Below are 24,601 nucleotides of genomic sequence, written 5' to 3'. Positions count from 1 at the left end.
GAGGTTTACTTGACTTCCTTTATTGTCTGATCATCCGGCACATGGTCGAACAAACAAAACTTGTACAATCAATGTTTCCAAAGCCACTGAGCTGAGCTGCTAAATATAATAAAGAAGGCTCCAAAGTAGGATCTGGACACATAGTTCGTTTGTGGGGCTCATTATTTTTGGTTTATTAACAACACAAACAAAAAAAGAACTACTGGATTTTTGTTTATTGATTTATTTATTTATTCTTTTATGGCTGTATTTTTCACCGGCCGACTTCTCTTGAAGCAAGAAACATTATGTTTCAATGCTGGTCAGCAAAATGGGTGAAAATCATTTAAACAAGATAGCTAAAATAAATAAATAATCTTATTTGTATGGAAGCCCTGAGCGGCAAGGTGATTTTTTTTTCTTTTGGACAATGTTGGCAAGTTTATCTCCTACATACAAGATATTATCTGCGAGGTAGAAGATAATGTTTTAGGCTTAATTAGGATTAGGGCCATGACGGTGACATTGTAAATATGATAATATCACCTAAAATGTTATATTACTTTGGTACTGCTAAAACGGATATTACTGTCAGCCCATCACTGTCTGTACAGAATAGAACTTTATTCTACTAGATTTATGACTTTACTCTCAAGATGCAGAAAAATTGGTCCACGCTTTTGTTACCTCAAGGCTGGATTACTGTAACTCTCTATTATCAGGTAGCTCTAGTAAGTCCTTAAAAACTCTCCAGCTAATTCAGAATGCAGCAGCACGTGTACTAACAGGAACTAAGAAACGCGATCATATCTCTCCTGTTTTAGCTTCTCTGCACTGGCTCCCTGTAAAATCCAGAATTGAATTTAAAATCCTACTGTTAACTTATAAAGCTCTAAATGGTCAAGCTCCGTCATATCTTAGAGAGCTCATAGTGCCATATTATCCCACCAGAACACTGCGCTCTGAGAACGCAGGGTTACTCGTGGTCCCTAAAGTCTCCAAAAGTAGATCAGGAGCCAGAGCCTTCAGCTATCAGGCTCCTCTCCTGTGGAATCATCTTCCTGTTACGGTCCGGGAGGCAGACACCGTCTCCACATTTAAGACTAGACTTAAGACCTTCCTCTTTGATAAAGCTTATAGTTAGGGCTGGCTCAGGCTTGCCCTGTACCAGCCCCTAGTTAGGCTGACTTAGGCCTAGTCTGCCGGAGGACCCCCCTATAATACACCGGGCACCTTCTCTTCTTCTTCTTCTTCTTCTCTCTCTCTCTCTCTCTCTCTCTCTGGTATTCTATTACTGCATCTAGCTAACCCGGCCATTCTGGATGTCACTAACTCGGCTTCTTCTCCGGAGCCTTTGTGCTCCACTGTCTCTCAGATTAACTCATATCGCAGCGGTGCCTGGACAGCGTGACGTGTGTGGTTGTGCTGCTGCCGTGGTCCTGCCAGATGCCTCCTGCTGCTGCTGCCATCATTAGTCATTAGTCATTAGTCATACTTCTACTGTTATTATACACATATGATTATTGTCACACATGTATACTGCCAGATATTAATACATACTTTCAACATATTGTACTGCAGTAGCCAGAACTATAACTATAATATTATTACTTTCAATAATGTTGTTGTAAGCTACTGTCATTACCTGCATCTCTCTCTCTCTCTCTCGTATCCTATTACTGCATCTAGCTAACTCGGCCATTCTGGATGTCACTAACTCGGCTTCTTCTCCGGAGCCTTTGTGCTCCACTGTCTCTCAGATTAACTCATATCGCAGCGGTGCCTGGACAGCGTGACGTGTGTGGTTGTGCTGCTGCCGTGGTCCTGCCAGATGCCTCCTGCTGCTGCTGCCATCATTAGTCATTAGTCATTAGTCATACTTCTACTGTTATTATACACATATGACTATTGTCACACATGTATACTGCCAGATATTAATACATACTTTCAACATATTGTACCGCAGTAACCAGAACTATAACTATAATATTATTACTTTCAATAATGTTGTTGTAAGCTACTGTCATTACCTGCATCTCTCTCTCTCTCTCTTTCTGTCTCATTGTGTCATACGAATTAATTTATCATGTTGATCTGTTCTGTACGACATCTATTGCACGTCTGTCCGTCCTGGAAGAGGGATCCCTCCTCAGTTGCTCTTCCTGAGGTTTCTACCGCTTTTTTCGTTAAAGGGGTTTTTGGGGAGTTTTTCCTTATCCGCTGTGAGGGTCCAAAGGACAGAGGGATGTTGTATGCTGTAAAGCCCTGTGAGGCAAACTGTGATTTGTGATATTGGGCTTTATACATAAAATTGATTCACTGACTGACTGACTCATGTTTGTTTGCACTAACATTACACCATCACCATAAAACTGATTAACCCCCCGCAGGCATTTCATATACCAGCCAACAAGCCAGGTCTTCACCTTATCTCTCAGAGCTTCTGTATATTTGTCAGATTAAAAAAAAATAAATAATGAGCCTTATCAGTTTGGTATACTAGTTTCAGATGAAGACTGATGACTGACTGATGAAGAAAAAGACAAAATGGCTTGACACAGTCATGATGCCATGCAACACCATTAAACATTCAAGATTACATTTTAGACAAACTGACCCATATATTCCACCTTTCCCATGAAGAACATGAACATTGTTGGTGTCATGAAAAAACAGAGGTTTCCACCACCATTTGCATAAATGTCATTACTTTAGCCTCATAAAATTGAAAAGAAAAATAAATGTCCCAATGAAAAAACTAGATATGAAGCAAGATGCCTGCTAAGCTGCAGACCACTGTTAGACACAACAAACAAAACCAGTTGTGCTTTAGCGAGTCACTGCTGTGTTTCCAGCAGCTTTTTAGCCACCAAACATGGGTGTTTTGGAGCGACCCATCACTGCGTTTCCAGCCAGGACTGTGCACCCAAAGCCAGGTATTTAAACCAAAGTATAATCTTTTCTTAACCATAACCAAGTGGTTTTCGTGCCTAAACCAAACCACACATTAACCAGTGTTGTTGAAACTTACTGTCTTTCCAACCTCGTGCATTTTTAGGAGCTAAAGGAGGATAATAATCCCTCCCAAGGAGGAAATGGGCAATTTGTAATTTGTAGAATTCTCTGCTCTGTTAGAAGGCAAGTTTTAGAAATTGGAGACGACTAACATTAGTACAGGTTTTTTTTTTTTAGTGGTATCTGCAGTTGTAGTTATTAATTGCATGATGAGATTCACCTAGTTAGAAAGTCTTATTTATCCAAGGTATTACATTTAATAAAACAAATAAAAATTGTGCCCAGCCTGGAGCCTGGAGCTAACCTACGGAATCACATGAGTGATTCACTTTTATTGACATTAGGTGTAATTTAATAGTGGCAAACACAAGTAAAGGTATCCATGGGATAGACGTGCTGCAACAAAAGAGATACCCTCACAACTGGATATTTGGAATTTAGGTCATAATTTTCTTAACAATGTATTTATCATTGTTTTTATTCTTAGTTAAATTAGGTTGGTCATTATTGGGCCGACATAACTGCAGGTAGAATACAGTCTGTTTAATTGTATTACTGTCCCTTTGTGGGTTGGTTAGACAGACATGTTAAAGGTTTACTGTGCATGTTCTGTTAAAGGTATTTGGCATTGAGGTCAAGTGTGTGTGTGTGTGTGTGTGTGTGTGTGTGTGTTAAAAGGGGGCGTGGTAATGGGAGTGGCCTACTGCAAAAAGGCGCCTAACTTCCTAATGGATTCAGACTTGCACAAGATTTTGTGGAAAGATCGGTTACGAGCCAAAGGGCGACTGCGTATGTGGTCGCAGCTATCGCACATTTGCACTTGTTATTTATCTGATATTATACGAAACAAAACCTCATGATTTTTTAATATTTTGTTTTATTTTCATCTTCTATTATTTATCACTGCATTTCATCACTGTTCCGTTGGCACTTCTGCTTTTCATGTTACTGTCCAAACCAGCTCAGCTAAACTGCTAATTACTGACTTGATGTTTGAGGCTACTGTAAGAGACGATACCATAAAGTTTAGTTTTAAACTCGGGCCAAGATCGTCTTCGGTAGAGTCCGTCAATCAAAGTAATAGTTCTGCACAAAGATGGCATGGGGGCCTCTGTAGATGGGAGAGAAGTTGTAGATGAGAGCTCGCTCCTCCTCCACAGGACTGGGGAAGTGGTGCTGGCTCCTCATGGCTGGAGGAGAGAAAGACAGGAAGGAAAAATAAGGGAGGGTGTAAATAAAGTTTTATTCATACAGACCAGCAACTGAACTTTACTTTAAAGCATACACACACAGGTCATTTGTTTGTCTTGTTTTATAATCATTCTAGATTAACGATTATTTTTGAGGATGTATAAATCTTGTGCAACAAAACTGGCATTTATCATGTGTCATGTTGCTTTAATGCTGGTAATAGGCTGGTTATACTGAAAATGAAGTGACGCCTGCAAGCTAGTTCAGACAGTCAACTCAACTGCACTGATTCAAACACACACATCATAAGTCACTCCCCCTATGTCATCTACAAAACACACCCTCCCAATTGGTGGTCTGTTTAAGTTGCAAATTCTTCTTTTTGCATCGGCCATGCTGCTGCTCACTCTCTCAGCCCCACCTCCACCCCAGCATCCACCTGCAGGCTCCTGCTCAGGGGGGGAATATTTAATCATCACTCCCCAATATCTCAAGTAAACACATCTGCAGGGAGCAGTGAGGCCTGAGTCTAGATGCCAAACTAACTATGTTCTGCTGCTGAAATAAACATTTAAATGTGACTGAAATACATTCAACTTTTGCAGGATCACTCATCGCTGATGTGTGCATGTCACATAAATTCAGCTGCACCTGAACAATTCAGGTGTCACAGCAACTTCCATCAAATAGGCCACATCTGCTGTAAGTTGGTAACCCATGGCAAGAAATATCAATCGATTTATCTGATTTATTGTAAGCCCACATGGGCAAGAATTTCCTCAAAGTGCTCAGACAAGTGGAAATTCAATTCATTTACATTTACATGAGAACTAGGAAAACTGCTGATAAAGATTATGTGCTAAGACTTAAATCTGTGGAACTGCTGCTGAGTTCATTGTTTTCAGGCTCGTCACAATATGTAACACATTTGGTGAAAATTGATCTAAGTTGAACATCAGCTTTGGAAAAAATCAATAAATGATGGATAGTGTTTTTTTCCTCAGTGCTAGCATCTTGTTTCAATCGTTCTCGTGTGGAGCGAGCGTGTGCTGTGCCCAGCATCCACACGCCTGAAGCCAGAACAATCATGATTGTAATAGTAAACAGTTATTATTTTACATCAGGAGTTAAGAGCCAAAAAAGGTCTGATCCCTGTTGGCTCATGGCCTAACGTTCCATTGTATTACAGTGAAACTGTTGACCTAGCCTTTTGGAAATATTCTGCTGAGAAACTGGGAAACAGACACACAAAAATGGACAAACAGTGCTGGAGACAACCTGACAGAGGTAATAAAAGCACACAGAGGAACCACATGTTACCTTCAGAGACAAAGAAGCTGGCAGTGTAGAAGCAGGCTCTTACAGCAGACGTGGAGTGAACCATGCCGGGCTTATCTATCCACTCAAAGGTGCTTTTCTCTGGATGCCACTGCACTGCATAAAACGGGTAGCGGTAGGCTGAGGAAAAAAGAGACACACTGTCAGCAGACAAAAAAGAAAACACTGTTTTGCCGCCTCACAGGTACGGTCGCAAACGGCGTCTGTATGAACAGGACAGCCAGCAGGACAGGACCATGGGCAGGATAGCTGTGACATTTTGACAATGTGTTATCCATGTAATCCACCACGGGTGATTTAAGAAGTAGCTGTTAGCAGTCAGTAGCTAACTCAAAGAAGAAGAACATCAGCCGTAAATGTCTGCAAAAAAACAGGAAAACAATGAAATTTGGGAGCTTCTAATGCTCCAAGCAGAAGACGAGATCAGCCGCCATATAACAGAGATGGTAAATGATTGTTACCGTCTTGTTAATGAAAAATAAAATAAAATAAAATGCTGCACACTAGAGGACGATGCTGGCGTGTCACATGTCACACCTGTCATACTTCTTTTGATGCCGCGATGCCGCCCTCATATGATTCTCTGTAAAAATATAAACGTCGCATAAAAATGAGACTTAGGATGCATTCACACTGGCGCTATTTAGTCCGCTTTAAACAAACCCTGGTCCGCTTCCACAGATGGTTCGGTTCATTTTGAGTGGTGTGAACGCTCATTCGAACTCTGGTGGGGACCAAACGAGTGAACCCTGGTCCCCCTGAAAACTGGGGGTCTCAGTTCACTTGCAAGTGGGAAATGCAAACAAACTATCCAGCGAACCAAAGAGAGGAAGTGAACCACAGAGAGGAAGTGAACCACAGAGAGGAAGTGACGTAGAGCGCAGTGCATTTTGGGCAGGAAAAAAACAAAGCCAACAGCGCGAACTGGGAGAAGCAGAGGTTGAAAAAGTAAAAGTTGTAAAATGTCTTGTGGGCAGACGTGGAGTAGTGAGGAGGTGCAGGCGCTTATTGATATATGGTCAGAGGACTATATATCGCAGTTGCTGTTCTGGCTGAAGGGGATGGATTTCTGTTTTCGGTCCTGGCCAATCGATGAGCCAGGTTTTCTTCTTCCTCATGCTTTTTTTCTTCCTGGTCAGTGGTTGTTTCAGGCAATACCACCCCCAAACAAGCAGCTGTTGTAACTGCATGATGTCGTCCAGGCAGTTTGGTCCGCTTTAAAAAGTGCAGTGTGAAAGTGAACCGAACCAAATGAAGGTGTGAAATTTTTCGGCATTCACTGCCCAATCAAACCAAGTCCCTACTATCTATACTAGACTATCCTGGTGTGAATTAGGCTTGTGCCGGTTTGAAAATTTTCCAACCAGTTTGATTAAAAGCCAAATATCTAACTGAACCAATGTATCGCACTCTCGCCTCACAGCAAGAGGGTTGCCGGTTCGATCCCGGGCGTGGGAGCCCCTCTGTGCGGACTTTGCATGTTCTCCCCGTGTCAGCGTGGGTTCTCTCCGGGCGCTCCGGCTTCCTCCCACAGTCCAAAGACATGCAGATTGGGGACTAGGTTAACTGATAACTCTAAATTGTCCGTAGGTGTGAATGTGAGTGTGAATGGTTGTTTGTCTCTATGTGTCAGCCCTGTGATAGTCTGGCGACCTGTCCAGGGTGAACCCTGCCTCTCGCCCGATGTCAGCTGGGATAGGCTCCAGCCCCCCCGTGACCCTCAAGAGGATGAAGTGGTTAGAAGATGAATGAATGAATGAATATACCTAATTTTACCACTGGGGGTCGCATTTGAGCTATTTTGCCCAATAAAAGCCTGTTATAGGTGTAATGCGCTTCCAATCCACTAGGTGACGATAATGCTGTATTAACTGCCAATACACACAAGGTTACACAAGAAGAAGAAGAAGAAGCAGAAGGACACTTCTCTGCAGCAGCAGCAGACAGCTGAGCGGAGCTGCGGAGTAAACATACATAAACCTTATTAATTTGTCATAATGCATGTTACAATGCAAGATAAGTTGAATATAGTCCCTTGACACGCCGCTGATGTGAAAAGCTCCCCCTCCACCCCCACCTGGTTTATCTGGTTGACGTGAATTAAACCAGGTGGAGCTCTTAAACCGGACCGAACCGGTTAAACCGGAAATCGGCACAAGCCTAGTGTGAATGTGCCTTAAGCGCAATTTCTGTGTAAAAGAGCTATAGAAACTGATAAACATTCATGCTTATGGGCAATTTAAAGTAACCAGTTAACCTGACCTGCATGTCTTTGGACTGTGGGAGGAAGCCAGTGAACTCAGAGTAAACCCACGTTTACATCATGCAAACTCCACACATAAGGGCCCCAACCAGCCGGCAGGTCCGGACCTGGAACCATCTTAATGTGAAGTAAAAGCTCTAACCACTGCATCACCGTGCCACCTAACCTTTTGTGTTTCTGACAAATGTATACTGAGCAACATGAATGACATGGCACATGGCAGACTGCATCGAGGTCAGGGAGGTCTGGTACCTTCCATGGTGGAGATAAATTCTTTCTTCCCGTCGTTGTTAGTGGACAGGACCTTGTAAAACTTCTTCAGCTTGGCATTGCGGGAGTAGTTCTGTTGGTTCAAATGCAGAGATTTTGTATTAGCAGTGGAGTCGTATGCCCTAAAACTTTGTTCCTCCCTCTGCCCAGCACAGAAATAAAGAAACATTCAGGACTTGGGTCAAACTAACTGGTGTATGGTGATGTGATGCCATGGATGGTGTTAAAACATTTTTGAAATCCATAAACCTATAGCAAGAACATAATCAACAGGAATCCTACTTGAGACGTTAGCTGAGCCACATTATGTAAGAATTACAAGTAGTTTGACAAGTTTTGCTTGACGCCTGACCACCTGTGTTTGCAGCTGAGTGGTGTTGGGTGTGGTCTGTTACCAGTAAGTACATACATTGAGGGTGATTTCATTAATTAGTCTGGTTCCAGCCTCGCCAACCACAAAGTCCTGAAGTTGTAACTGGAATAAGAAACCAGTTACCCAACAAGCACCTTATTGACATGGCACACACTCCTGCTGACTGCAGAAATGTGAGATGTGATGGACAAATTACTTGTTACGTGGTTGTTCACTGTAGTCTTGCTGGACCGTGGCTGACATAGCAGCAAACGATTGGACGTTTGTCTGTGAACACATCACTCTCTCCCCACACTGTATGGCTCATTTTGAGCAGCGAGTCATTTAGTAACCAGGCAGAGTCCAGCAGCTGCGCATTTAACTTTAATTTAAAATGTTGATTTCAGAGAGAAATAACCCCACCTTTCTGAAATCCCAAAGGAGATTGAAACAGCAAGTTCCAAATCTTATCAGGCATGGATGGGGGTTGAACCCATTATCTTTGGTTTACAAAACCAATATCCTACCACTTGGCCACCACGCCTTCTCCAGCTTGAGACAGGGCTTAATGAATTTGTTTAGTTCCACTTTCATCATGGATGACCTGCTTGAAAAGTACTCTGTAAGTCAAACTATTGTTATCATTATCACTGTTATTACTAAGGCTTATTCAGCAAAAAAAAATGTGCCGCCATCAATTTCCTTGCAGAAGGACACTCAACAGGAGTCTGTCAACGAGTACACTAACTGGGTCACACTGTTTCTGATATCCCATTAAGGAGTTGGAACTAGGAAAAGAAACCAGTAATGCACCCAGCCATGTGTTAACATGTCATCATTCAAGAAACTCAAGCCAGTCCAAATAGCACTTTGGACTACACTTCTGAGATTGAAACAGGAAGCATCAAAGCTTATCAGGCATGGATGGGGTTCGAACCCATGATCTTTGGTTTACAAGACCAACGCCTTACCACTTGGCCACCACGCCATACTACCTGATCACTAATCAACATGATGTTGGGTGATATAGATTACTTGAATGGGTGCAGCTGATGGATCTATTTTGGTCTTTTGGGAAGAGAACACAATCTGCATATGTCCTGTGAATTTCCTAACTTTAGAAAGTACTTTGAGATTATTGTTTAAAAAGTGCTACACATAAGCTGCGTTTCTACCCAACACTTTTCAGTACTGTACCCTTAGACCCATCCGTAACCCATAAGGAGTTTGAAATCTTATCAGGCATGGATGGGAGTTGAACCCACAATCTTTGGTTTACAAAATCAATGTCTTACCACTTGGTCACCAAGCCTTCGCCAGCTTGAGACAGGGCTTAATGAATTTGTTTAGTTCCACTTTCATCATGGATGACCTGCTTGACAGGTACTCTATAAGTCAAACTATTGTTATCATTATTACTGAGGCTTATTCAGCAATTTCCTTGCAGAAGGACATTCAACAGGAGTCTTTCAGTGACTACTTAACTGTGCCCCACTGTGTCTGATATCCCATTAAGGAGCTGTAACTGGGGAAAGAAACTAGTAACACACCCAGCCATGTGTTAACATGATACACATTCCTACTGACCACATTCATGCAAATGTGTAGCTCCTGAAGACCATGCAATGCCACAGCTACAAAGCTACAGTTGGTGGCAGTAAGTAGTGATACCTTCAATAATTGCCTTGGGAATGGTGAGTTAAGATTCTAATCATTCAGCATGAATAGGCTCACTTTATACTCTTTTAACTAGATGGCATGGATGAGAAATGAACCCATGATATTTGGTTTGCAAGAACAACTGCCCTGCTGCTTGGCTACAGTGTCTCAACACTTGTGCAAACCTGGGTTTTCAAACTTAACACAGGGTTTGGGAATTTGTTTTCCTCTACCTTCAACCTGGTATACCTGTGAAGAGGTCCATATAATGCCTTACAATATGCAGTAAGATTGTTTCCTACGACACACACTTGTAACAGTTTCACAATTCCTACCTTCAACAGACATTTAACAAAGCGAAATAATGCTACATTTACAATGTTGGTGATAATACGACAAACCTGCACCCAGCTAATCCTAATGACACACATGATGGCTGGGTGGCTGTGGGCTCCACATCAGTCCCTTAGAAATGAAGAAGCCTCTTGGACTTCAAGAAACTCAAGCAAGTCCAGTCTACCATATAGCACTTTGGACTACACTTCTAAAATTGAAACAGGAAGCACCAAAGCTTATCAGGCATGGATGGGGTTCGAACCCATGATCTTTGGTTTACGAGACCAACACCTTACCACTTGGCCACCACGCCATTCTGCCTCCAGTAATCTACATCACGTTGTGTGATATAGATTACTTGAATGGGTGCAGGATCTATTTTGGTGTTTTGGGAAGAGACACACACAAATTTGAGCGAATTAACCCTACATTTCTGATGTGTGTGAAGATTCTCAGTCATCAAGGTCATGGCAATTCTAAGTGCTTTATCGTCAACAATACGATACATCTGTTCCAATTTAAATCTTAATGACACATAATGTCTGGGGGGCTCCACACCAGTTCCTTAGAAATAAAGAAGCCTCTTGGATGAGAGATCATTCAAGAAACTTAAGCAAGTCCTGTCTACCATATGGCACTTAGGACTCCATTTCTGATATCCCAAAGGATATGGAAACAGGAAGCACCAGAGCTCATCAGGCATGGATGGGGATTGAACCCATGATCTTTGGTTTACGAGACCAACGCCTTACCACTTGGCCACCACGCCACACTGCTCCAAGTAACAGTAATCTAAACTTATTTGGGTGATACAGAAATAACTAATATATAACTTTAAAAAGCACTTTGTGATTACTGTTTGAAAAGTGCTACAAGCGTTTCTACCCAACACTTTTCAGTATCGTACCCTTAGACCCGTACGTAGCCCATAAGGACTTGTACCTAAACCGTACATTGGTTTTGCATTTCCCCTGCAGACAGTTCTCTTGATGTAGGCATGGTTGTTAGCAGATGGTAACAGCTGGGTTACTGCTCCATCCATCCCTCTGACTGTATTTTCTCTTTACCGATCCGCTATGTTATTTAGCTCCGTCTTATAGTATCCGATCAGTGTGCTAGGTACCTCAAAGAACGCTGACCCCGCTAACTCATGAAGTGAATCAGAACAATCACAAACAACAGATTTCCATCATGACAGGAGGTGATTGTGCTTTTCAGGAGTGCAGAAAATACCTGCAAAGACAGGCTCCATTTATGGAAGTTGGAAGTGATGTTTTCCTCAGTCAGAGACTGCAGCAGGTCGCTGGGAAAGCTGCGGAACATACGGCTGGACTGGGCCGCTGGAGCACGGACACAGATGTATGGCAAGGCAGGAGGTCACACAACAAAGAAGAGAGGAAGTCACGTTTAATTCTAAAATAAATTAAACAAATTAAATGATTACTTAAAACACTCCCTTAACGTAATATGTTAACACGTGTACTTTCTGTCGACAACTGCAGCTGGCCTAAAGACTTGGAAGAACTCAAAATACATTTTCATAATAGATAGGTGTGCTACTGAGAGCAGTTTTCTCTCTCATTTGCACGGGGTCCACCCTTATTTTACCGCACTGAGCACCATGAGAAAAACTGCTGTGGGTTGAATATCAATCCCAACATGAGTAACTGGGTAATCAGGAATTTGTGCTCTTCAGATTTTTTTCCAGCAGGACTTCTGTAAAGGAAGTCCCACCTCTAGTGTCAAAAAGAAAGCTAATATTATACAATGACTTTGTTGCATTATTTAACAAAACCCTAGTAAAATTCAATGAAGCTAAAGCAATGCTTGAAGGGTCTAGTATTGCTTTCACAGTTTTGTAGTTCTTCAGAATGACAACATAAATGAGTCTCAAAGTAACAGGTCAGTAGAAACACAAACAGAGCCAGAACTAAGAAAAACACAAGTGAGGCAGTAAGTAAGACAAGATATGGCACTTGTGTAGGGATCAGATGAAGTTTTAGTTGATTAATGACAATGGTTATTAAAGCTCTGGTCTACGTTTAGAAAGATTGATCATTATTATTAACATCATTTAGATGGTGGTTGTGCTAGCTACACAATATGAAAGCTCCGGCAAGATCTGGATGTTGTGACATAGATAACTGTATGCTGTATGTAACTGTATGTTGCTATGCGGGAGGGGGTGTGTCGTTAGGAGGCTCCGAGGGGAGGGGGACACGAGCTCAGAGGGGAGGGATCATGGAGCACAGAGGGAGGGGTGTGTTTGTGTGTGTGTGTGTGGGGGGGGGGGGGGTGCTTTTTTCAAATCTCTCTCATCGTCTTTCTAAACGTAGACCATAGCTTTAAATGTATTGTTGGGACTGAAAGAAAATGGGAGAAAATTGAGATAGTCATCAATGCTGCAGAGAGATTTCTAGACGTTGTGTGTGTTTCTGGAGAAGAGAGAAGCTTTTAGGCTGTCTCAAGCAATCAGGAAATATGAAATTTAAAACAGAGTGGGAGCTGGATAGGAGGGGCTGACTATCATTACTATTATTATTATTTTATATGGTAAATGGAGACTTTCGATTAAATCCAACAGGTGGTGATAATTCAACTTTTTGGTTCCCAGCTGCCATTAAAACCCACAGAAGAAGAGGCAGAAGAAGAAGGATTAGGTTGATTTCTATGTACGGTAAAACATATTAAGATTAGCGTTTAACACTATCAGCAACAAAAAACTTCTTACAGTTGATTTTGTGGAAGGTGTGTTCAAAATTAGTCTTTAGTTATATGAAGCTACAAAGAACAAACATGTAAAAGGCTTTTGAGTAACTAGGCTCAATCGCAAGATAATGAACAGAGCCATCTAATTTGCATGGGATCCACCCATATGTCACACTGCACACCACGACCAAAGGAGGTGTGGATAATGAAGGGATCACAGTTTGACAAACAGAATGATAGGGACTGTAGCTCTTTAGATATTTTCCAGAAGGATCTCTGTGTAAGAGATCCCACCTTTAATGTGAAAATTAAACTCCATATATCTGTGCCATCGTGATGTAGCTTAATACAGAAGATCTATAACACATTTTCAATCCACAATGTGTCCTCTGATAAAGGCTATGATCCAAAAGCTAGTGATGGTGAAATCAAAGATTCATGAAGCGCTGAACCACTTTGACACACCTGCTTCAAGAATGACACACTGCTTTCATACAGTCAGAAGAGTGGCATCTGCTGGCTGTGTGTCAGAACTGCATCTAAGCGAAGACCTGGAAAAGCCTCAAGACTGCCTGTAATGAGGCCTCGCTCCTGGTAGTCACGTGATTGTGGGCGTGCCGAAGCAGGTATCGAAACACTGCCTCGGAACACTTGCGCTTCAAAAAGATCGACACTGTGTTGAGCAAACTGGCTCGAGCGTAACATCACTACCAAAAGCAGGATAAACTCCTAGATCCTCAATAAATTCTGGATTCCTCATCTAAACTATTACCATACTGTTTAAGTTACTGTGTTAATGTCACAGCCTGACTGTCTTGCATTACTTGTTGTAATGCAATAAGCGCCACAAGATGGCAGTGGGAAGACGGCAGTGGGAAACCTGCAAATGATTTTGCTTTTTGCACTGTGTAATCAACTGTAGGAACAGCTGCTTTTTGTTGAACTTTTCTAGTAGGATACTAATGAATAGGATCGTCCCTTTTCTCCTGTGGGTATGTGTGCAACACGTCTTTACTTTTCCTAATGAAAAAGCCCTACAGAAAAACTGACTGTAGACATCCCGTCTGAAAAGAGTGACGTGTTTGTCTTTATAATTTGAGATTGCTAAAGACAAAGAATGAAGAACAGAGCAAATACGAGAAGGCAAGTAGGAAAAAAGAGCAGAGGACAGGGATGGGAAAGAATACCTGGTAAGAAAGTGAGAGGTAGAGCCACAGCCTTGGTATCAGTGAGGGTGAGCAGGTTTTTGTTTGCTGTGAGGACAGACAGCTGCTGGAAGCCCTGACAGGTCCCCCAGATAGGGAAGTAGTCCCCAGCATCGTTGGCCTGCAGAGGACAAGAGGGTGACGAATGAAAGGGTATAATATATAATATAATCCATATCAATCTCATGCACTTGCACACATTCAAACACCTGAGGCTAAATGTGGCTCTTGATTAAAAAAAGAAAGACTACATTATTTTCTTTAGTTTTATCCTGAGATGCCACTTCATCTCGGCAGTCAGTCAAACACGTCAAATATAATATTTTACCTTCAGAGCCAAGTTGTAGAAAATCCTGGCAGCTCGGCTGAACTGCGATGTTTGAAGATCTACATCTCCTCCCGGCAGCAACAACCTGAGGAGACACGTCTGTGTTTACATTGAGGCACGGAAATCTTGTAGACAGGCTAATATTGCTTTTACACAGCATTTGTGTGTCGAAACATGACACAAAGAAAACTTTATTTCCATTTGCAGTATTATAGTTGGCGGTATGGCTGTGTTCTGGGGCCTCTCTGCCTTTTCACGGGCCTACATGGGAAGCCTAAGGCGGAGAGAGCACACCTCCCTGCCCTTCCATGTGCCTGCATGGAAAGCCTAAGGCAGAGAGAGCAGCAAAGACAAACAAATAATGTTGTAAAATGCAATAGTAAATGTCACCCTCTCAGCCTGATCACCTGTTTAACCACACAGCTAATTTACACTGTCCTAATATAACACCAATTAACACCAAATGAATTATTTATTACCTCTGTCCTGTCTTGTGTGCAAGCTAACAATTGTCTCAGAAGTGGCCAGAACTACATTAGCCTGTTAACCTTTTAACTATGCCAAAACTTGTCTTAACCAAGAAGTAGTGTATTCATGACTGATACAATGGAAACCTGTTGTACAATGGAAGCCGAGAGCCAGGCAGAGAGTTGTAATTATTAGTCTGATCGCAGCAAATTACAGTCAGTGTAGTCATATGGAGAGCTGGGCAGTGGAGACAACAAGAGAACTCACCCATTTATTGTGTAGAATATGTTGGTATATTCTTCTTTTGTGCGGTTGATTCTGGTGACAAAAAGGCACAAAGAGACATAAAATAAATAGTTAAACTCATTGACAATCAAACACATAAGATCACTCCAGATTAAAGCTACATAATGCATGGCAGCAATGAAAAATGAGCCCTGTCGCCAGAGGGTCGTGCAAAAAGAAGGAGGCATGTCAAATCAATTTTTGAGCACTGGGGAGGGACTTTTTTTTCCCCGTTAAAGGGGTTTTTTTGGGGAGTTTTTCCTTATCCGCTGCGAGGGTCATAAGGACAGAGGGATGTCGTATGCTGTAAAGCCCTGTGAGGCAAATTGTGATTTGTGATATTGGGCTTTATAAATAAAACTGAATCGAAATTGACTGATTGACTTGTGTTTTTATTTTGGCTTAGGGGAGGGGCATACAAATTTAAATGGTTGTATTTTGTATTCATTTTACCAAATTGACGAAATGACACCATTTATCACAGCCAGAACCAGTAAAAACAGAAAACATCGTTGGATTTTAGTATATTTTCAACGGTCCTTGAATACATTATGTGAAACGAATGCTTCCATCAGAAAAAAAAAAGTTTAAAATAGTGCTATTTCATCAAAATCACTTTGATCTACATGTTTCATTTTAAAATTTTGGATGACAAGAGTGAAAAGCAGGGCCTTAATCAACTCCAGGATTCGTCTTCAGCTTTCAAAGTTCAAAGGGTAACATCAAATATAAAGGGAGGGTCATGTATTTATGTATTTTCCCCAAGTCACTCCAGCGTAAGCACATCTTTACCACAGCGTGGTTGTTACATAAAGAAACGTAAAGTTTCAATGTTTCCGCTACATAATGATGTACAATGGTAATGTTTCTGTGGTTTGCAGAGACGTGCAGTGCCAATATTTATTGTGGTTATTGAAGTGAACGAAAACTTTCACTGTCATACTGGAACAAAACTTTACAATTCAAGTGAGCTACTGATGTCATGATACTGTCTCATTTGCACAGGCTCCTCCCACATGAAAACACTTTGGGCACCATGACTGACACTGCTGTGAGTCACATATTGATCACAATTTGACAGACTGTATCACGTGGAACAAAAGCTCTTTTGTATTTTTCAAGCAGGATTTCTTTAATAGAAATCCCACCAAAATGTGTGAAAATAAAGTTCCTTTAGCATACACTACTGATGTCATAGTGGTGGGTTGCCTAACAGTATGCACTATCTTATGCATGTATGTGAGTTATGAAGGAAAGTGTAGCTCTGATATGTAAGTACACATGAGTACTGTCTGTATATTTTTAAGGGACAACGGGGCTGGAGCACACTAAGTCTATTCAAGCAAACCGACCAGCTTTTCCACACTGCTATATCTTCAGTGGCTGTGACTCAGGGGGGAGCAGAGGCCTATACTACGAACCCTAACATTGGCCATTTGGATAACCAACACCGCGAGGCTGGTTATCAACTCGCTCAGTCAACTCTGAGGTTTTTTCTATCCAGCCAGTGCATTCATGTGAAAGAGGCAGGGTTGTTAATTACTAGCGGCCTCATCAAAGCCATGAATTAAGTAGCCTATGTTATATTATAGGGCAGATGAAACAGTTATAAAAATTATCTGCAAGAATGCTTTGCTTTATCGCAGTGAAATGTAAAGGTTAGCATGTAATTTTACAGCTGAGAAGACTAGAAAAAAGTTCCAAATATTAAAAGAGAGAGAGTATGTTCTGCTATATAGCCGACTTGAATGATGAAGAAACTGATCTGAACGTGGCACAAATAAACACTTAAAAGTAATGCCAGACTGTTTCTGTAAAAATTAGTTAGACTAATGTCTGATGAGGTCTATCTGACCGAAATGTTGCATTTATAATCAGAAGAACTAATTAGCAGTGTGTGGATGTCTTTATCTTTTTATTTCCGAATGTCATCACATATGTGTTTCACATCATTCTGAGCTGCAGTGATGAATCAGAGTGAAAAATCAGCCACGCTATCATCTTATGTTGCCCCAGGATAGAGTTGCAATGTATGAGGTTCTCACAGTATGTAGGTATCATGGTATCAAAATATCACTGTATTATGGTATTACAGAATTTATATTATCATCAATCAGAGTGACCCTTAAAAGGATCAAATGGAAGGGTTGTTTATGGTGGAACAAATGTTTAATTACTATAATTGAAACTAGAAACCATTTTGTTTCAAGTTGCTGGGATGAGGGGGGCAAGTTTTCAACAATATTGGACTGCCAAACAGCCTTAACTATACGCTGTTAAATTTAAAGCACGAGCAGAAGAGGCACCTACTTTGTTATTAATGAGATCCCTTTTATGGGAGTTACAAAAGCCTACGTCCTGATTTCACTACCTTTTAAACTCTGTGATGCTCACACACAGCAGTATCAGTCATGGGGTCGTGGTATCACACATGCCTTTACTGAAAACAGCTGCCTGCTGTGGCTTAAACTGAGGTATTGAAACTGAAAGTAAAGATATTTCTACTTTATCACTGAGAACTCACCTGCTAAGTAATCTGAATCTTTACATTCTTGCTGAGAGCCACATGGATTGTTGTTGTCATGTTTTGTTAGGGCAAATGGCCCATCAAAAGGGGAATCTATGGGTTGATTCACATCAGAATGCAGCTGTTTTTCTGAGTGTAGAAACCAGCCAGAATATAACTGAAGTGGCCTTATATTGTGGCTTTTATTGTGAAGCAACAACAGGAAATGCAATGTATTGCGTCACTGTGGGTCGACTGTCTGCGATCAGTCAAAAACACATCTACAAAACAAAAGTTTTTGCTGTAGTATTAAATTGCAGTTGCCACAGTGATCACGGGTGTTGCCCTGGCTTCACTTGGAGCAGGTCTGTTGGAGCCTGGGTGCTTGGGCAAATAGTGAAGCTGCAATGTACAATGAACAACAGTCTGCTGCGTGCACTGAACTTAAAGGGAACTTAAAGACAACACAGGACATAAATAAGAAATGCACAATATACAGAGAGGTGAGGTGGGGTCAATATTCAATAGCAAAATACAGGTTAATCCAATGTGGCTCCTACATCTGATTCATACAGTATGAGAGAGATGTTATATCTGACTGGTGTACCTGATGGGAACAACTCTCGCCCCGGCTCCCTCCAAGTATTTGACATAGGAGGCAGGGATGTAGGAGGAGCCACGAGCAAACCGGTCTCCGGGAAGATTTTCCTGCGCCAACACACCTAAGGAGGACAAAAGACAAATAATATAACACAGATATATAAATAAATGCATTGAAAATTTGAAATCCGAACCACACAGGAAAGACTAAGAAGCAACAAAGAGATGTCCACACTGATGCACTCTTGAAGAGATCAAATCTCTTACAGGTACTGACTTGTTAATTCAGGAGACGTGTGCGTCTCTCTTCATGTTTCCTTTCATTTTTTTCCCCGAAGGTCACCGGAACATCGGATCATAATTCACACGTATCACAAAACAGCACAAACTCTACCAGCCAGATGTATGTACTAAATATAGTTTAAAATTCCATCAGGTCCATCAAATGTTTTCATCCACAGTCTGTTGTTTTACCTGCAGCCACCACAGACTATAAATAATGGACGTAGCTACCGTGATGTCACCTACTGGTTTGGGGACTTCCATTTTAAAGTTTAGTGTTTGGCATTTTGTCCATCACCATATTGTTTTTTGGAGCCAGAGGTGGGCGAGGGGGTGGCGCTGTGGAGGAGCAAGGGGTGGATGTGACTCACAGACTGTGGGGACACCTCGCAGACAGCCTGTCACTCAAGCAGCCCAGCCCTAAACATGCATAACTTTGGGCCTTAATCAAATGTTAACAGGTGAGTTATACAACTAATTAATGCTTATATTAGCTACAGAGACCAAAACTGTTGTGCCAGGATATAAACATGTTTATTTCTGCTGTAAAGTTGGGCATTTTAACATGGGGTTCTGTGGGGATTTAATTTGTTCTGGTGCCAGCCCAAGCAGCCGTTTGATAAACTACAGTTTTTGGCACCTCAGTGTCGGCTTCATGTCTCAGCCTCGGTGGTTGCAGCTTGGCAGCCGCCAAAACAACGGGGTGTCCCATGCTGAGAGTGAAAGTTCTACAAGAGCACAGCAGATGAGAACTGTAAGATATGAAGTGCTGGACCTAAAATTCATGCATCCAGTATAATATACAACACAATGCCTGAGTTTTAGTTTGAAGCAGAATCAGAATTTGTGGACACGCATAGGTGTCAGTGTATATATGACATATGTGTATATAACTGCTGGACAACTCTGACAGCAACAAGTAAAAACAAAATCCACCATCAATTACGACCATATAACTCGAGCCCCTACACAAATTAGGTGACACAGGAATATGTAAGCGTATTATACAATAAGTTTAGACTGAAAAATGAACTTAAAACCACAGGTAAAACACAAAAAATACTACAAGAGCAATGTCGCTTACCTCTCCCATGAAAAAGGGGAGAGGTAAGAGGTACACCCCTTTATAGGTGGGGTACCCCCAAAGGTGTGTAATTACAATACTGAACATTTGGCTTTGTGACACATATTGCTGCTGTATAATTGACCCTGTTACATATAAGACAAACTAATATGGTTATCTAAATAATATTTCTGAGAGTGACTTATTCAACATCCTGCAAAACGTGTTCAATAGGACTTCACTACATGAAAAAAGTCATACTGCGATTATTTTGATGGATATTGCTATTGCGGTATGTGTCACCACTGTAGTGCGAATGGTCATTTTTGCATTTTATTTTCACTTTAAAAATATAAAATGATGATGGTAGTTTTGCTAGGGGTCTGTAAACAAACAAGCATGTTCCCTTACAACTGGAATATGGAATATGGATATTGCACTTGCCTGTATTGCGATTTTGATTAACTGTGCAGCCCCTGTTTAAGTGTTTGATGTTGTCCTTACACTTACAGCCATGCAAGAACTTCACCCAAACAAAATGCATCATAAAATTTAAACTATCTATTGTTTTATAGGTAAACAGAAATACACAATCCTGAAGCTATATTCATCATAAACATTTACAAACTTCCAAAACAGATTAACAGAAACTCTTAGGCTATATGGGGTATCTCTTCTTTTTCTTTTGTAACACTCTGCTGGGAAACAAACAGGCCACCTGAATGTAGTGACAAACTCAACCCTTTGTATGTCAACACACTTCCTACTGTACTCAAAACCACAGATCATGAGTCATGGCCATGGTCTACAAAAGTTTCAGAGTTCTGACCACAGTGACAGCAGCAGGTTTGCTCAAGACAACATGTTGTCCTGGCAAGTTTTCTCATCTCAATGCTGAAGTTATGTTATTTCTTTTACTTCTATACCTCAAAAATAAGGTTCAGAGTGTTGCAGCCTCTGCAGAAACGTAACTGGGGCCCCTTTTTACACAGACATCGTGCTATGGGGCCGCTGTTAATTCCATTCTTCTCACCGTCTTTTCATTTTTACACAGAACCAGACAATGACAGCATCATTCCACTCGTGTGTGATTTTAGATCACATCTAGGAATCAGAGGAGGAGGTGGGACAGACATGACATGTAACACAACAGCATCAGTCTCGAGTGTGATATATGCACGTCAGCAGCGCTTCATAAACAATAACAAAGGCATAACATGGCAATAACGTCTCTGTTACTATGGCGGCTGATCTCTTCCTCTGCTCAGAGGGTAAGGAGCCCCTGGACCTCACTGGATTCCCAATGTGCAGTCACTTTTGGGCTGCTGTTCTTCTTCAAGTTAGCTGCTAACTGCTATCAGCTAAAATGTGTATGCAATATTTAACTACAGATGTTATCAAGCACAAATAAACAAGTTTCGACCATAAAATTTGATCAAGTTTAGTCTCTTGTCCACTTTTGTGTCGGGATCAGCTGCAGACTAAGCTCATCAGAATGAAGTGTAAAGTACAGGAAACTCAAAGTGTAATGTCCTCATATGAGGACGCAGGGGCTCAGGAGGATAATAATGACAATTTGTTATGTTTAGTTATGTTTAATTATGATACATTTGCTAACGATTATTTCAGACCTCAGTGCGTAATTATTGGCTTTACATATTTTGTCAATATATTAATAAAATATATAAAGAAACATGCGTACTGCCTGGAGTTAAAGGTAATTAAGTGTTAGGTATTACAGTCTGTGATTATACATGTTGGCTGTGTAAAAGCTGATACACCCTGAGAACATTTGCACATAATTCGCAAAGGCGATGGAAAGACAAATAAAGCATAACTTTCTCCCCTGCAGCCTTCCATCCATCATCATCATCATCATCATCATCATCATCCATTCATCTCTTTTTCTGCACCCCTCTTGCTCCAATCAGCACAAGAAAAAGTACTTCAGATGTGGTAATTACTTTGAATATTCTGAAATTTACACATTATTTTTGGCAGTTTTTGAAACACAGCCTTGAAAATTCAGATGAGGACGAGTGGTTTTTAATAACTAGGATATTAACCAATAAGAGTGGTTTTGATCCAACTGACTGATTACATTCCAGTGGAGTATCTCTGAATCTGCAGCACACAGGCTACATATACAGCCTACACACAAGAGAAGCACCTCCAGAAGAGACACATAATTGAATGCTGGTATTTCTATATGATGATATTACAGTATACAGAGACTCCCTGTGTCTCTGTCAGCACACACACATACACACACCTCTCTCGAACATTCTCGATTAGAATTACATAAGAGCTAATCCGACAGCCGGTCTCTGCACGGACAGGGACCGACACAAACAGCCTCTGAGGCGGCTCAATCTTACCGATGACCGGCCGGTGGTTGAGCTGCTGGACCTTCGCCGCCGCGCACAGCCGCTGCCCGCAGAGACAGGCGGTCAGCACCGCGAGCACCGCTGCAGTCCGCCGACACATCCAAGACACCGGGCAGTGTTTCAGTCACTGAACTGCTGGAGATGTGGGATGGAGGATGGAGCTGCAGGTTCAGCAGGAAACGATACAATACCGGTGCTGGTTTCTGTCTATAAAAATAATAATATGCAGATACAATAAAGATCTGAAGGAAGAAGAAGGCACAAACAATGGTCAGGGTGAGGATGCTGAGTGTGGCTCAGGCTGTGTGGTCTAAGTGTGAGCCTCTGCTCGCTAAAGAGGAGCATCAAGTCAGTCACGTGTGGAACTCCCCTCCATAGACCCACGTCACCTAGAGAAGCCTCCTCCTGCTCTCTCCTCATAGAGACAGATCACACAGATCAGACACATGTCCCATCAACACTTCCGGTGCCTTCAGCTCAGGTACTATTATTCAGCTCAGCTCCATAGTTAGATCAGCTACAGTGGACAGCCTGCTCTACATGCAGTGGGAATTTAATGCTCGGGCTTTGCTGGACTGAAGCCTGGGGCCTGCTACAAAACCAGATCAACATATCCATGATATATTTTGGTTATCTGGCATGACTAACCCTAACACTGGCTCTCTGAAAGACCTCCTGAGGCGCTGTGTCCTCATTTGAGGACATCACATTTTGGGTTTACTGCACCTTATACTTCATTCTGCTTAACTTAGACCTGTTGTCCTCATTCATGGACACTTTTTTTGTGCCATCTAGTGGTAGCAAAACCACAATACCCTAATCCATGTAAAAACAAGATGGCAGCCATCTCTGCCACGTCAGTCTGCAGCCGACCCCGACACAAAAGTGGACAAGGAACAAAACCTGATAAAAGGATTTATAAGTGTAGTTTGATATGCCCTACAAACTTTACAAACTTTAGAAATGGTAACAAGCTGAGACGCTTTTAATTAGAAAGTATTAGTTTGAAGACATTGGGACTTAATTACCATTAACAATGTTCAGTTTTTCATACTAATCAGGTCCTACTGATCCCAAATAGCTAGGAGAAATTAAAAATGCATGCCAAACACAAGTTCAGGTCTCAGGAGGATATTCAGTACTACAAAGCTGGTTATCAACTGGCTCAGTCATCTCTGGGTTTCCTCTCCAGCCAAGAGCACGTTCATGTGAAAGAGGCAGGGCTGTTAATTAGGAGCCACATCATCAGAACCATGAATCAAAGAGCTTACTTCATATGATATGAGATGAAACGGTAGTAGAAACTTTCTACAGGAATATTATGTTCAAAGCACAGTGCCTTATCATGTAATGGCAACTTGTAGCTATTCCAGACTATTTCTACATATCAAGAGATCCAATAAGTAGTATATAGGGACCAGCTTTGCGCGTGCATGTGAAATGCGCGTGCACGTGAGACGTGCGTGCGTGCACGTGAAACACCCCCCCCCCCCCCCCCCTTCCGGCCCCTCCCCCACTACGCTCCTCCCCCACTCCGCCCCTCCCCACACTCCGCCCCTTCCGGTTCGCCCCCCCCCCACTCCGCCCCTTCCGGCCCCTCCCCCACTACGCCCCTCCCCACACTCCGCCCCTTCCGGGTCACACACACACACACACACACCGTCATATGAAATCCGTCTCTCATTGGTTAAACATAGCGCCTCCTATTGGCTAATCAAAAGCCCCTCCTTGCGGACGGATGTGTGTGGTGTATATATACAAGGGATTTTCTTAACAGGACATCCTCAACTTCTCGGACGGCGAAGCTACGGCGGGACGAGCTCTGATTTTTTTTTCTTCAACGATCGCCTGTATTCTGCAAGACGTTTCTGCAACCATGTCTTCCTGCACCAGCAACAGCTGCATCGGGTCAAGCGAGCGCCCAGGTATGTCTGATGACCCGGCGACAGTTGTGGATGCTCGGGCCTTACAAGAAAAGGAGACGTGTAGGAAGTGGGCTCGTTACGCCGGAGAATCGTGAATTTGAGCTAGAGCTGGAGGGTGTTAATGGGTATGTTTACAATGTTAAATATCAGGACTCTGTTGTCACACTCAGTGCGCCACCGTCGCAGTGTGGTTCCAGGCGTTGAAACATGGTCGGTCAGTTTGATGCATAGCGATTGGAAATTGTTTTGGTCTGAGTTCTGCCCTGACCTAGACCAACCTGGTTTCCCAGAGAGTATTTATGTCTCGCAGTGGGTCAGCAAACGGGCCCCAGATGTACCGCATTGAGACGGATCGTTTAACAAACGGGCGGAGGACTTTATTTTTCTCAGTGTGTGCAAAGATCGAGAATCTGTGATCGCGAGCAGAGGCCGCGACGCTG

At 42.1% G+C, this 24,601-nt stretch overlaps 1 protein-coding gene and 4 non-coding genes across 5 annotated transcripts; 1 reads left to right on the top strand and 4 right to left on the bottom strand.

Annotated features, from left to right (window-relative positions):
* zgc:171566 lies at window positions 1-22,587 on the bottom strand. The gene is made up of 9 exons (XM_049599479.1): window positions 22,228-22,587; window positions 18,512-18,626; window positions 15,381-15,431; window positions 14,646-14,730; window positions 14,300-14,438; window positions 11,637-11,743; window positions 8,039-8,129; window positions 5,506-5,643; window positions 1-4,184 (listed from the first exon to the last, which is right to left on the bottom strand). The coding sequence occupies exons 1-9, from the start codon at window positions 22,334-22,336 to the stop codon at window positions 4,063-4,065; spliced, it is 957 nt and encodes a 318-aa protein (XP_049455436.1). The 5' UTR covers window positions 22,337-22,587; the 3' UTR covers window positions 1-4,062.
* Window positions 9,325-9,396, bottom strand: trnat-ugu (transfer RNA threonine (anticodon UGU)). The gene has a single exon. It is a non-coding gene; the product is annotated as a tRNA-Thr (tRNA).
* On the bottom strand, window positions 10,645-10,716 carry trnat-cgu (transfer RNA threonine (anticodon CGU)). The gene has a single exon. It is a non-coding gene; the product is annotated as a tRNA-Thr (tRNA).
* trnat-cgu (transfer RNA threonine (anticodon CGU)) lies at window positions 11,101-11,172 on the bottom strand. Its single transcript has one exon. It is a non-coding gene; the product is annotated as a tRNA-Thr (tRNA).
* Window positions 16,491-16,546, top strand: LOC125898275 (U7 small nuclear RNA). Its single transcript, XR_007450612.1, has one exon. It is a non-coding gene; the product is annotated as a U7 small nuclear RNA (small nuclear RNA).
* Window positions 22,588-24,601: the final 2,014 nt, after the last annotated feature.

The sequence above is a fragment of the Epinephelus fuscoguttatus genome, linkage group LG1, assembly GCF_011397635.1.
Source record: "Epinephelus fuscoguttatus linkage group LG1, E.fuscoguttatus.final_Chr_v1".
In the NCBI taxonomy this organism is placed as follows: Eukaryota; Metazoa; Chordata; class Actinopteri; order Perciformes; family Serranidae; genus Epinephelus; species Epinephelus fuscoguttatus.
Note: the sequence above shows the minus strand (reverse complement) of the source record. Positions and strands in the feature narration are given on the sequence as shown.